Source organism: Lytechinus pictus, chromosome 3 (genome assembly GCF_037042905.1).
Source record: "Lytechinus pictus isolate F3 Inbred chromosome 3, Lp3.0, whole genome shotgun sequence".
Classification (NCBI taxonomy): domain Eukaryota; kingdom Metazoa; phylum Echinodermata; class Echinoidea; order Temnopleuroida; family Toxopneustidae; genus Lytechinus; species Lytechinus pictus.
The window spans coordinates 58657965-58672947 of NC_087247.1; the positions used below are offsets into that span (position 1 = coordinate 58657965).

General features: G+C 34.4%; 1 protein-coding gene across 1 annotated transcript; it reads right to left on the reverse strand.

Moving 5' to 3' along the window:
• Positions 1-503: 503 nt before the first annotated feature.
• LOC129256187 (metalloproteinase inhibitor 1-like) lies at positions 504-4250 on the reverse strand. The gene is made up of 4 exons (XM_054894449.2): positions 3820-4250; positions 3335-3499; positions 2415-2539; positions 504-1587 (listed from the first exon to the last, which is right to left on the reverse strand). The coding sequence occupies exons 1-4, from the start codon at positions 3947-3949 to the stop codon at positions 1156-1158; spliced, it is 852 nt and encodes a 283-aa protein (XP_054750424.2). The 5' UTR covers positions 3950-4250; the 3' UTR covers positions 504-1155.
• Between the last annotated feature and the right edge of the window lie 10733 nt (positions 4251-14983).

The window sequence follows — 14983 nt, forward strand, 5'->3', positions numbered from 1 at the left end:
AGTTTTCAAAATCAGCACTGCTGCTATATTGAATCGCGTGATGCAGGTGAGACGGCCAGAGGCATTCCACTTGTTTTCTAATAACTTTGTTAATTATTGATTGAATTGTGTGAATTTAAAGATTATTTCATGATATTACTCTTTTCCTATCATTTTCCTCTCAAGTTCTCCATTTCTTTCATCCCCATCTCTACATTTCCCTCCTCAACTCTCTCTCTCTCTTTCTTCCTCTTATTTTGTGTTAATTATGTTGATACCTTCTTGTGGTTATGTTCTAAAAACTTGTTTTCAAATTATTCATTTCTGTCTGTCTTTCAGTCTCTCTTCTTCTCTGCCCCCCCCCCTCTCTGTTTGTCAATTTCTTTCTCTCTGTTTCTCTATCTGTGTGTCTGTCTTTCTCTCTGTTTCTCTATCTCTTTGTCACGCTATCCATCTTGCTTGCTTGCTTGTATGCTCCATCTCCTTGCTATTTAAATTCCAGCATCACAATTGAAAACATCACTGATCGTCAGTCAAGTTTATTTTACATAGTTATGAAAAATCTATACAAAACAAGGCATTTTTTTCAGAGACCAATTAAGACAAAACCTGTGTAGAAAAGTTAAACCATCAAAACAATCCCATTGTTTATTAACTTTAAATTATTTCAATATTTTTTTTCATTTTCTTTTATAATATAATTGTTCCTTGTCTGCCCCCCCCCCCTCCCCCTAAAAAAAGAATTATGTCAAGACACTTACAAATAAGTACATAAATACACAACCATGACAACACTTTCTAGAAAGCACTATATGACAATTATAACAAACACCAACATAATCACAGCATCTTTAATTGTGGACCCTTCCAGTTATGGTTTTTTTTGTATGCAAATCTGCATTTTTATCTTTCCATTTTTTTATCTCACTAGAGAGAGAAAAGAATGTATAATTCATATTATATGAATTATTATAGTTTATGGCCTCTCATTTATTTTTATTTGTCACCAGTTTTTTTAATCTTAATGCTTTAAACACCGAAATTGTATATATTTTTCTTGATATTGCGACCAATAAGCTCTCTCGTTCTGAAAGAAAACACAAATTATATTGCACCAATTCTTACATGTAAATATTACACTAAAATAAATTAAAGGTAATGCCACATTAATCACGGTTAAACATTGTTATTAAGAATATATGGGATAGGTCTTTGGTGTATACTCGTTGGACATTTGATACCCGCTGTAGCTTGCAAACACATCTCACGTAGACAATCTTCCTGAATATCATCACAATTCTCAGGACAGGTCCATCCTGGTAGAAAAGCATATGCCCCTCCCATCTGAAGACAGGCACTATTCTTACGCCTCTTAGAGCAGTAGATGTACTTCTCAGAGTGTAGCCATGAGCAGCGCCCTGTACCATCCATGTTAGGTACACAAACACTGTACATTGTCTCACAGTCATCTACCATGTACTGACGAGATGCTAGTGGGTTATAGAAACAATCGTCTTTCCTCCAAAGTGTATCGGCACCACTCTGGATCTCATTCTCTTCAAGGAAGGGGTCAATGTGGGGCCTGATTACAGAGTGGGTCTCATTCACCTGAAGAAAAAAAAAAGATTGGGATTAGTATAAAATGCTATATAATAGCATTGGAAATATGATAAGATGATCGTTTTTATTGAGGAATTACTTTTCTGTTAATTTTTGTTCTGTTCTTTATTTTACTTTCATTGTGGGATTTTCAAGTTGGGGCAACATCAGTACAGTAAATTTTGAAAATGAAAACCTCGGATTTTTATCATTTTACCAGTGTATTATGTGAAAAGAATGAGTAACATATCATATTCATTTTTATTAAGAAAATACAGATCACATTCGATTAAAACGTGTGATACACTTCATGGAAAATAGTTCGATAAAATATGTGACAGTTATGGTTGTTGGTAGCATCTCAAAAACAAATTGTCTATTTGCTTGAAAGGTTGTCAATCATGAAGCAAACTCCATGTACATATTTATAATGCCAATCATTTTATTATTCTTCGCTCGGTATTTTGAATGGCTCCTCGTTTTGATGATAGAGGGCAGTATACTTTTTTCAGAACCTTTGTAATATTGAGTTACTCTACATTGCAGGAAATTGGCTTGTGCTTTCATGAATATACAATTGTAAGAGATGTCAGGTCAAGATAATATTTGTATAGTAGAATGATAGATAAGAACATTTGTGTGGCATGTATAATACATTTAATTTACAATTACCGTCTGTGGCTACAAACAGTCCACTGCTAGAGTACAATAAATACAATAACATTTAGATATAAAGGTGATGGATTAGTACACTACCAAACCTCAAATTATTTTGATATTACTTTTAGTAATTTAAGAAAGGTTAACTTTATGAGCTATTATATATATGTATTTACCCTGCATTCATCACAGAAAAGTCCATAAACACTTTCTACTCCTTGTCTCTGTACAGATTTAAGATTAGACCATAGTATGACTGCATCACAAGATCCAATATGGAGAACATTACCATGTGAACTTCCTGCCAATGGATGAAAAATACATAAGACATAAGATATATTATTGATTATTTATATTTTTATAATGCCAAAATGAAATAATAGTACTTGTTAGTAATTGTAACAATTAATTTCCAATTACATACCATCAGTTATGTTCCCTCTATCAACTTTTATGTATTTTCAATATATTTTTTATAAATCATTACCCCCCCCCCCCCTCAGACAAGGCATTCCATAATGAGGGAATGGTGGACTTTTTAAATCAGTTTGCCTTCAACATTTATTTTTGCTTTATCAAATTCAAAATACAATGATCTTTGTATCATTCTCTTTATTAGAAGATGTTTTAACCAACAGTGAAAATGGCAAACTATTTAAATACACTATTTGCCTTTTTTGCACACTTATGTAATATGTTCACATGTATATTTATACATCTTTACAAAGTTCAGTTATTTACTATACATTGTCTCCCATATTCAATATTATAACTTTTTTAATTTCTGGGGATTTTATACTATAATGTCTCATCATTTTCTTCCCAAAATCTTATAATAAAAATGATTGTAAAATTCCCGCATGAAATTTCTTTAGATGTTTCTTTTATGTAGCTTAACCCTAGAGATTGATATCATACCCAGTCTTTATCACAACTGTGCACTCTCTGTGATTACAGAACATTCACAAATTGAAACAAACTACATTGAGATAATTCAACCAGGTGCCATTCTTACACTTACTATTTTAAACTTATCTCTTGACTTCATTTCAATCCATGTTTTCTCTCTCTCTCTCTCACTTATAAATTTACTTACCCATGATAAGATAAGTTGCCCCTGGTTTAAGATGAGACTCTCTACAGCTTGGTCTGTCAAAGGTAACAGTAATACCCCTTCGCTTCATAGCATTGAAAGAACTCGGTGACTTGAAGAAACTCACCACTTTCACAGTCATATCATCTTTAACTCGTCCTCGTAATACTGAAAATACAATTGATATTAATTTTTATTATCATTATTTGTTCTGTTCACTATTAATGATTAAACTATAAATGATTATGATCAGATGATAAATATTCAAAAATGTTTATTTACATTTAGTTTTACCTATTATTGTTAAAAAAATTTAGTCTTCAAGCCATTTTCAATGCATATTACCTAATTTATACATGAATCTATTTTGTTTATATGATAATAATATTTGAAATTTATATACCACTAAATTATCTTCACTTGTTTTGTCAAAATTTAAAACATTTTTTATAAATATAGAAATACAGTGAATAAAATAAATAACTCACCAATTTCTGCATCACAAAATTGTTGCTGAAGATGCTTAGCTGGGCATGATGAACAAATTGATGATGAAGATGATGATGTTGTCATCAAGACCAGCATTAATGCTGTCAATATGACCTCAACAAAAGCCATGCTTGCTAATTTTTGGTTTTGTCTTGATCTTCTTTGAAACAGAAAATTTTCCTTCAGTATAATGATAATTAATCTATTGAGTAGTCTATCTAGATATTCCTGCGAAATAAAAGGATAGCATATTTTGCTGAATTCTTAAGATGTTCAACTTGATGGAGGAGTGAGGATGATGAATATATAGTTGTCAATATTAAGTGTTCCTGAAGCTAACTATCAAATGACATCAATCTTGAGAATGAGTGATGATTTATACAGCTCTCACTGCCTACGTTTTGATTACATCACGATATGCAGTTACTGATCCACATCTTGCTAATGAAACCCTATTTAATGAGTTACCACTCAAGTATGTCCTTTGTCTTAAAAATAGCTCCCAGTCCCCGCCTTCCGGCGGCGATATGAATTCCAAATAAACAAACAAACAGTGTGAGATATGAAAAAATGATATTTGTGACTTTTTTTTAAGATAGTAACCAAAACACACGTTCTTGAGGTTTGATGTGTGGCTGAGGAGACGTCAAGAAATATTAGTTCTCTGCTTGAGGTCTTGCAGTTCTGTGATTGGATGATGAGGTCATCTTACTACCACTCTAGAGATTCTATGAGCTCCTCTTATTCTTCCGCTTATTTTCTTCCTACCACAACAGCGATTCATATTAGTGTGTCAATCAAGAATATATAAATATATCTGAACCGATATATTGTGTTTATCTTTCTAATTGTATTTTTAAACTCTTGTAAGAAAAAAACCCTGTAATATTGCTTTAGAGGTAAAATTATCTCATCTACCTCCAACAAGTTAATTCAAAACATTGAAAATAGTATAGAAAGTAGAGACATGCAAAAGGCCCTTTCAAATTGCACTTCTTGAAAGCAGTTGCAGAAATGAATATAATACAAAATCAAACAAAGGACATTCTGTTCATTTCTACAATTCCTTTCTCAAGAAATGCAAGTTGATCAGCTTTGAGCATATCTTTACTCAACACTGTCTATAGATTTAGAGGATTCAATCTATCTTTTTATTTGTAAGCACTTGCTCACCATTGTAAGAAAATATCTGAAATGATAGCTATAAAATTGTAAATTATCACCCATATTTAAACTTTATTTTCCATCTACCATTGAAAGAATATGTAATAGTCACTTCACTTGCGTTAGATTTATAAAAATGGTACTTGATTCATGTGAGCCATACTATAAGTTTCCTTTTCCATTCTTTCTATTTCAAGGATACTTTCAAAAATTGAGAGGAACCAGCTTGTAATATACTTTTAATTTAATAGGCAATCAACACATTAGAAGGGGGGAAAATAGATGCCATGCAAGTTCTTCTTAGATTGCCTACAGTCAGACAAGCCACAAATTCAAAAATGTCAGTTATGTTTTTGTGAGCCCAAGTGAGAGTCTCTCCTTACAGTGAGGAATGATGCGGTTTCATTTCTTTTTTGTTTCATGCCAACCACAATCACTCAAGGAATGGGAAGTATCAAAGGGTCACATAATGTTTACATTTTTCATTATCAAGCTGGCATACCACAAAGATGAAAATGAATTGTAAGGTTTGGGGTCCATTTGTGATGGAATTTTCATATAATCCATTTCATTTATATTTTCCTTTGAAACAAGTTGATCAAAAGAATGTTCTCTAACACCTGTATCAATTATTTCATACTATTTGTTGTCATTTATCTTAGATTTTGATTTCCTCAGCGTTGTAGGTATTTTAATGTATCTTGACGGTAACTCATAATTCATATTCATAAATATATATACATTCTTTCGATGTGCAATCAAATTCTTTCCATCCTGTAAATGACTGACCTATTTTGTTTGGATGTGATATGTTTCATGAGCTGGATTTCTTTACAGCCACAGAATTACAAGAAAGAAAATCATCTATAACCAAAAAAGGGGGGACAATGATGATGATAATTTTCATTAAACGCATAAATTTGGAAAGAATAAATCATCATTTTAAATGTACATGAAATAGAAGAGAGACTAAAAATCTAAAGTTGATGCAATCTTGAGGCAGATATTTCAATTTTGTATAATAGAAAATTATAAACAATAATGAAAATAACGTAATAATGGATATTTGACTGACAATAAGTAATCCATTCATAATCTTAGTTTGTGTTTACTCCTTTCTGATCTATTCCCACATTGGATTTAGTTTAGCTTAAATGATTATAAGATAAGGAAGAAATTGACTTTCTTTTTCCTGAAAGCTCATTCACTTATGACGTTCTAAGAAGATAGGATGATAATTAGAGGGTCAAGTTACATTGATCTTCTCAAGCAGAACCTCTTCTTTTCTCTTGTCACAGCATGAATTGAAGCAGACCATTGCTCATGGTTCTCTCTCTATCATCCCCCATTCAGAGTATCCATTAACAATGGTATGATTTTATGAACAGGTTTCTTACCAACCTGTTTTTTTTTCAGTAAACATGTACAAACAAGACAGTAAAAATTACCATCTTATTGACAGTTGGATAATTACCTCCCCCCTCCCACTTTCAAAATCATCTGCTCAAAATACTGGAGCATTCCAATAAAAGTAGATTGACCCCATTCTCCTACATATTTGTGCTAGTAAATAGGCATAGGTCTAATAAGTCTAAAAATTGACTCAATTGCACAGATAAACTCTGACATAATGTTGTCATCTTGATGTGCTTTTTAATATTGTATGCTTGAAAAGAAATATTTGATTCATAATTACATTTATGCCTTATATTCCTGCACACAAATATGTTTATTAGATTTGTTGCGCCTTAAGTGTATGAACGAGCCTTTAGGCTGTCTACAGTTTTCAATTAATTTTGCAACAATCGTCTCATGTCATTAGGCACTGATTGTCAAATTAAGATGTATCTGCAGGAACTATGGTCAAGTAATCTTGCTGGATAACTGCTCAAGAAACAGGATATTAATACTGCATGTCCATGATGACAAACTTCAAATATAGCTCTCCATGACAAATTTTAACAAGAAAATAGTTAAAGCTTGCAGCTTGTCCCATCTCTCTCACTCTCTCTCTCTATATAATATATATATATATATATATATATATATATATCTCTCTCTCTCTCTCTCTCGTTCCCTCTCTTTTTCTGTGTCCTATTTCCTAAAATCATTAGTATTGGAAATAACTGTAATTACAGAGTGATTTTAAACACATTTTTAGGCCAATTCAGGTACTATTCAATGTGTGGCTGAGCATAAATAAACATCTCAATGGAACAAATATCATGGGACATTGTTTTATTTTCATCTTGAAATATTTCAATACATTCTTCTTATACAGACACCTAAATTCCATACATGCTGATACTGTTACAAAAGTACACGTGTTCATGACTTCCATTTCCTTCCCTGGGAAATTTAGTACACTTTATAATCAATTTTTTTTTCATTCAAATTCTATATTTAATACACTTGCAGAATTTAAGTAGAACTTTTGGATTTTTGGATTGAAATGAGATACCACTTCCGGAAATTCATGAATGTTGAATTGATTATTCTAGCCATTAGTCCACCATGTCAGTTTCAGCTCATTACCCCCTGCTGCCCCTCACTACCCATGTCTTGAATTCAAGTTCAATCCTGATAAACTCACTCATAGATATCCAGTCCTGCACAAATAGTGGATCTGTTCCTATCTGTCTATTGGAATTAAAGAGCGCCATCTTTATGTATTTGATGAACTAAAATAGATCAGTTATCACTATTCTATCTTCACGCACCTGTAATGGCAGCACCAAGGAGTATCAAATCGCTTTGTGCTTTAGTTTGTTCCTACTGTCATGTGATCCGGTAAGATTGGCCTTTCTTAGCTGATCGCAAAATTTTTGAGCCCAACAATATTTTTTTCTTCAATACAAATGATTGCCATGAGTGACCTCAACATCTGATAAGGTCTGACTCGATCACTACGATTACTCCAAGATTTAAGCCGAGGTTTCAAACAACTATAACTCTGAAATTTTCATCAAAATCCTTTATGTGAAATAAGAAAAAGCATTGTAGCTTGTTTTCACCATACAGTAACATGCATAACATTGGTAAAATGCAAAAAGGTAACCAATAACATTGCACATTCACTGGTTATTTAAGAACATGTGTAAAAACGATTATTCTCACTTATGGTGATCCATTCAAGAGCATCTTTCTTTTAAAAAAACACAAGAGAAATAGTGGTTATGTTATCATCTCCCCTCTCATTTGTGTGATAACCTTGATATGCGTAAAACTATTATGAAAAAATATGAAGCAAATTTTAAAAGTGCTATTATACCCCCATCTCACTAGGAAGGCGATCGTGGCGACCATGGCGATCTGTGTAAATCCCGCAAATCGTAGCAGAATCTTCCTCGAATTCTATTTTTAGCCTGCGAGACGATTTCACTGCAACTTCTATGCGACCGACCTGCGCTGAAGGCGATGGTAATACGCTGAAAGTACGACGATGCCACTTTCTTGCGACGATTCGAGGCAGATGTGATGCGCTGCTTCTGCGATCAAAGCGATCGTACAACGAGGCTCATACGCTAATTAGGACCTCGGTACGGTGGTCCTATGAATGAAGCGATTATGTTACGTTCATGATGGGCTCTTGAAACGATTTAGCAATCGGCATACTAATAGCGGCACATGACACATTTTTCAGTCGATTGCCAACCTCCGACCAACATGGATGTCCAGAATTTGGTTGGACTTATACATCTTGGCATTCTAAAAGAACATCAGTTAAAAGTTGAATGCGAGGACAGGAGAAGGAGGAGGCCAAAAAGATACAGGGTCCGATCATGGCTGTCACCTAAGTCATAATATACAATATTTTTAAAATTTAATTCAAAAGATGTCGATGCGCCTAATAGGTAATATGAGGGATGCATCCAGAATTTCATAAAAGAGCATAAAAATCTTTGATATTCTGTTTATTTTTTTCCACAAAGTTTGTCACTCAAAAATATTTAGTAAATTCCTTTCAAATTTGCTGACAAGAAGTAGTCTACTGATGTGAGAGCACTCATAAAAAGGGAGGGGGAGGGGGGCACAATGCCAGAATCTCCCTAAAGATTGCCTTTCCCAATCAATACATTAGTGATCGAATCATTAACAAAATTTGATGTTGTCTACTGTCACTGTGGTTTTAATTCAATTTATTTTCAAAACATAATCAATTTATTTATTTCTGCAGAGGTAACCCATTTCTTCATCAAGACATGTGAGCGTCTTTTTCTCTTTCCAGCTGGCTCAGCAGTAAGATTTTCATCCTCCTCCTGTACCCCCTCCTCTTCCTCCTCCTCTACCACCACCATAACCCCTTGATCTTCCTCTTCGACCGCCGGCCTAAGAGGGGCAGCTTTCCCTTTTCTGGTCCTTTTTCTGGGAGGTATGTTTGAAAACGCCGTGGTATCGCCTCTTAATCTGTTGCAAATATGATAATCCGCCACCATCGGCACGGCGTTTTATAGCAGCACGGAGGGTTGTTGCGCAATCGCTGCCCAGTCATCAGCGGCGCAGCAAAAGCGCAACGCGAACGCCTGTAGCGGGCTGAGAACGTGTGCCACATGCCACCCAAAGAAGGAAGCGTCGTGGTGGAAGCTGTGTGAAGCGTGTCGAGCGCAAGGCAGTCGCCTTGTAAACGGAAGCAGCGTAGCAGAATTGTCTTGGGAACGGGCCTAAAAACCACGGGCGATCGGTGCCGCTTTTAATGCGCTTATACTACGCTTTATGCGTTGGGGCTCCGTTACAGCTACGAATATGTCGTTTGTAATACGCTCATGACTCGATTGTGATGCGCTTTAGCACCTCCGCGATCTCGCTACGTAAGTTTTGAACATGTTCAAAATTTTGTGGCGACCATAAAGATGGTGGCGATCCTTGCCGCTTCAGAAAAGATCAAGGTACGACGGAGAAGATTGAAAAGATCAAGGCACGATCAAGCTACGTTATACCACGCTTTGTCGATTTTTGACGATCGCAGTGGAATCGCCATCTAGTGAGATGGGGGTATTACTTTCTTAATTTACATACACATTTTATGCAAGCATGACTTGTTTCATTTTCTCTACAAGTATTTCTCAAAATCAACTTGCTGGTTGGATTGACAAACAAGGAAAGTTCATCCTGATATTTAGTTGTTATTTAAAAAGAAAAAATCAGAGAAAAATATTGATGAAGATTCTTATTGAAGTCCACCCACTAAGTTTTCTGCTTTTAACTTTTTGGCAGAGTGAAATTTTCCTTTAATTTCAATAGGCATATGAATATATATATTTTAATCACCCATTCAACTGAGTATACAAATACTGATGCCATGCCGATTTCCGTATAAAAAAGGTTTTGATAAAGGTTCTGTAAAGTGAATTAGTGTGAACAATTATTATTGTATTGATTTTTAGTGTATCTTGTTTTATTTAGTAATTAAATTTAAAACTTCAAATTTCACCATTGATCAGATACAGTACTATCTCTGTGTAATATCAATTCTATATCATCCACATTTATCTTTATTCACAGCAAACAATTCTTTGAAAGTTTTCAAAGGAGAATTGTTATTTTATGAGTTTACATTGAACACAAACTTACAAAGAAGTAGTTTGTGACTTGGAAGTTTTATTTAAAGATTAAATATACAATTTTTGGTCAGATAATATCATCTCTGTGTAATGTTATCATTTTTAGAAATTAATTAAATTTTTCACCTTTGTTTCTGGGCAAATTTTAAAGTTAAGATTTGAGATCTTTTGAGTGAAGTGATGTAAGCGATTTATGTATAATTTCCAGATTAACACCCAATGTTTAATTGACTTTTGCATTTTCACTAGATTAATTGAGTCTATATAAATGGAGGTGGTTAAACCTATGAAATGCACTGGTTCTTAAACTGAATTTACTAACAAGGATTTCACATTCTACCTGAAAATTGAAAACTGTTAGTATATTGCAGAATTGAAATCGGATATAGAGCTTGATGGCCTTGATCTCATGGGGTTTCTTTTTATTAACAATCCAGGAAAAATACAACCTAGCTCATGAAGGGATGGGAAAATGTCCAATATCCCTGCACAATGTTAATTTTGATTGGACTTTTCAGACCACATTTCAACTTTGAGTGATGGGAAACTCCCAAATGTTTGCCTTGATTTATGTCATGTTATCCTCTTCTTGACATCTAATTATTCTTACAGGATAAACATTGATCACCAATTATGTCTTTCAGACACAGGTATATCACATGTCTGTTCTCATGATTTTCTTTCCTTCAATCATGACAGATTTAGAGGAACGGGTTTGTTAATACGATATTAGTTCAACTACCACATGTTGGTTAGTATTTTATGATTGAAATTTTAGATTTTCCCCATTATGAAGGATTTTGTTTTTCATGTCCATCACAGTAATACCATATTTCATGAGAAAAATGGGTATGGTATGCTACCCCTGTATCTTGTTTTAATGTATATTTTTAATATAATATTAGACAGAGAGTAAATCAAAATTAACGTGAAACATAATTCTTGTAACTGCTGAAGCCATCCCTATGTCTTAATATAATGTTTTAGGATTAATGACTTATTATTTCCTGTGAACTTACTTGAGCCATTTCTCCAGTTACTTGCAGATGTGTTAAATGAGTGTGTAATCAAGAAGCAGATCTTTGAACAATGACTTGGCCTGATTAATGATACGCATGTGGATGAAAGCTCGTCCAGTAAATCTTCTTGATATAGAAGCACTTTTAAAAGTAACAAAAATTGACTATGACATGTTATCTCATTATTTTTGCATCTGATACAACCTGATGATTAATTACATGTGTATAATATGATGTAGTAAATTTGATTTTGAGAAAGGCCTATATGTCAGTTTAAAAAAGAGGTAATTAAGTCAGTTTGAATCTAATACCCTTTTAATTACAAGAAGTTTAGGGTTTTAAATATTTGTTTTAAAGAAACAAGTTTAATTCATCACTCAAGGTGATTATCATCTTGTCAAAAGTTGGTTCCAATTCATGCATAAAAAAGTGACTTTGTCTCGCCTGTATAGCAGAGCAAGATTATAGGCACTGTTTTTCCGACGGCGGCAGAGTTAACATTGAAATCTTAACCTAAGGTTAAGTTTTACTGAATATCCTGCATGACCAAAGTCAAAGGTCATTTAGGGTTAATGAACTTAGACCTTTGTTGGGGGAATCAGCATCAAAATCTTAGGTTAAGTTTTTTAAATATCATCAAAACTTAGAAAGTATATAAACCTACTTCATGAAACTTATCACTGATCATCTGGTACAAGTCTTAGGTCACATGATCAAGGTCAAATGTCATTAAGGGTCAAGAAACATAGTATTATATTATTATATGAATGGTGTTTTTTGTGAATAATTATTTCATAGTTGTTTTCAAAGTCAGCACTGCTGCTATATTGAATCACATAATGCAGGTGAGATCGAATGCCAGAGGTGCTCCACTTGTTAAAGTTTTGATTTTATGACGTGATATGAATTCTCAAAAAAAACATTCTCAAAAATATTGAATGTGAATTTATTTGTGCTTTATTTATACATGTATCATCAGACACATCATTCTGTGCCCCTTCGATTAAAAAATATTCATATTTAACATATTCCATAAAAAATTTTGACGTGTATGGAATTTCTATTTCATGATATAGGGGAAATGCTTGCACATATATAATTAAAAAACCGATAACAATGTTATTCTTTGCTGGTTTTGAATCAAACTGTCACCAATAATTTTCCTGCTTTTATTTAAACCAACTTGCCATCATGGTGAGCTTTCCCCCCTGCTTTCCCTTTAACAGCAAACTATCTAAAGGTCAGCAGAGCATTACAATAGAAAACCTGTGAGAGTTAAGGGTGTGTTAAAGAGAAATTCCAGTAGTTGCAGTAAACACTGATTTCATGAGAAAGTCTGTAAAACCAGGCTTAATTGTCAGTATATCATCGAAGATCTAGATCTGGAACAGTTACATAAACTGAACTTTGTGAAATCTTGAAATCTACGCTGAAAAATGTTCAGACTGAACTTCCCCAACACAGATAAGCGCACGTGGGACAGTGTATGATTATTGCTTTGAGCGTCGGGCCCGACGCTCTACCCGAATCCTGTGCTTGTTTGCTGATTTCTCAGCAATTACACAATTTCTTCCAGAATCCTTTGGCACATGCGTTTTATTTATACTGTAGTAAATTTGCCATGTACCTGTATATGTATTAGTCTATGTATTGACCTATGTTCATGTATGTTAAGTCTGTGTGTGTGCTGTGTGCATGCGAGGAGCGTCCTGATTGGAGGAGCCTTTATATGCTCCTTCGCATGCTACGTGTACGTGCGTTGCACAGCACGTACACAAGCTGGTGCAAGAGATGAGATCCAGACTAGACACCAGAGACAGAAGACCCAGAGACGCCATCGAGTGAGGACATCCCAGTAGCTCCCCACTCGGCGCCATGGTCTGCAACCTAGCTATATAGAAGTCAATGTTACCTGAGTTAGTTACCTACCGTGTGGAATCCTTAGTACAAGTGTCAGGTGAGTATTAGTTGATGTCACTGTCCCGTACCGTCGAAGTAACCCATTTGTGTATTAGTGAGTCTTAATCCTTGTCAGTGTTGTACTTGTCATTAATAACCACTCGCCATCGAACGTATCGTATCTCGTGCCATCACATCATCTGTAACCCACAACTTTCATTTTTACAACAATACAAACAGACACTTTGGTGGTCATTTCATTGGATTCTGTACGAACTCATTTTGATATCGTTACCAAAACTAGCATTTACCTTTAACTGCATTTATGCTTCTGTATAGGATGGATATTTTGTCATTTTCCTATTTTGTTTATTTCCTTTGACTTGTGTTTTCTTCAGCTGTTTTACATTTCTGTTCTTTCTAGACTTGAGTTCATTTGCATTTCTTTTTAGCACTGCCCCTTGCAGTCTGAACTTTAATGATATTCAGTTGTCATTCATTCATTCTACTCTGAATTCTTTTCATCTCATGTCTTGTCATCTTCATTCCTTCTCTCTTCAGGTGTTCCACTCATTACATAATCACTAGACATCTTTTTCATCTTCATCTCAATTCCTTATTGGTTTATCTTATGAATTGGGTTCTTACATTTTAGTTCGATCCTTCCATTATCTATCGTCTGATTGATAGTTATTTCTAATTTAAATATTTATGTGAATTATACTATGATTCTGAGTTTAACTGAGGAAAGCTAGTAGCCCAGAGATTAAATCAGTGCACTACCAGACTTCTTCGGTGGCAGTTCTGTTTATTTGCGTCTCTACTTCAGTTTCACTTAGTACCCATTCAGGCGTGTAGCCAGGGGGGGTCGGTGGGGGCGGTCGCCCCCAAAAAAAACGTCCCCAAAAAGAAAAAAAAAGAAAAAAGAGAGGAGAAAAGGGAAAGGGAAGGGAGGAAAGGGAAGTAAGGTAGCTTTTTTTTTTTTTTTTTTTAATTCTTTATTTTTTTCTCAAAAGAGAAACTCTTTCACTCTTGCTCTAAATTTATTTATGAATTTTGCTTCCGCGCTGTGCGCGGTTAAATGACAATATTGAAGTTCTCCATTGTTTCTCCCACCTCAGCTATATGTGTTTCTTGCCAGTTAAAGTTCAAATGTACACATTAGGGCATGGAATTTGAGTAAGATTAGGCCGAACTATATGAAGTTATCTTTTTTCTTTTTTTTATCGCGCAACTTCTGGTCGGGTCGGCTCCGGGCGGGTAAAATCTTTATATCAATTTCTGCCGTCACCTCCATAAAGTCAACTTTTCCCGCTTTTCAGCTCATTACTAAACAATCATAATTTTGGGGCAAACAGGTTCCTAATTTAAAAAGAGGAAGGTATAAAATTTGTGTCGTATTAAATAAAAAGTACAATATTTTTATCGAATTCTATTAAACTTCATGTCATTTCCCTGCACATTCATCTCCTGTCCTGTTTTGCGCCCTCAGTTTGAAATTTTGAATGACACTTGAGTTT

Excerpts from the sequence above, each read along its gene's own strand:
- LOC129256187 (XM_054894449.2), bottom strand. The coding sequence starts at position 3,949 with ATGGCTTTTGTTGAGGTCATATTGACAGCATTAATGCTGGTCTTGATG. Across the intron at positions 3,500-3,819 it reads ATTTTGTGATGCAGAAATTG|TATTACGAGGACGAGTTAAA; the intron begins GTGAGTTATTTA and ends TTGTATTTTCAG. Across the intron at positions 2,540-3,334 it reads GGCAACTTATCTTATCATGG|GAAGTTCACATGGTAATGTT; the intron begins GTAAGTAAATTT and ends ATCCATTGGCAG.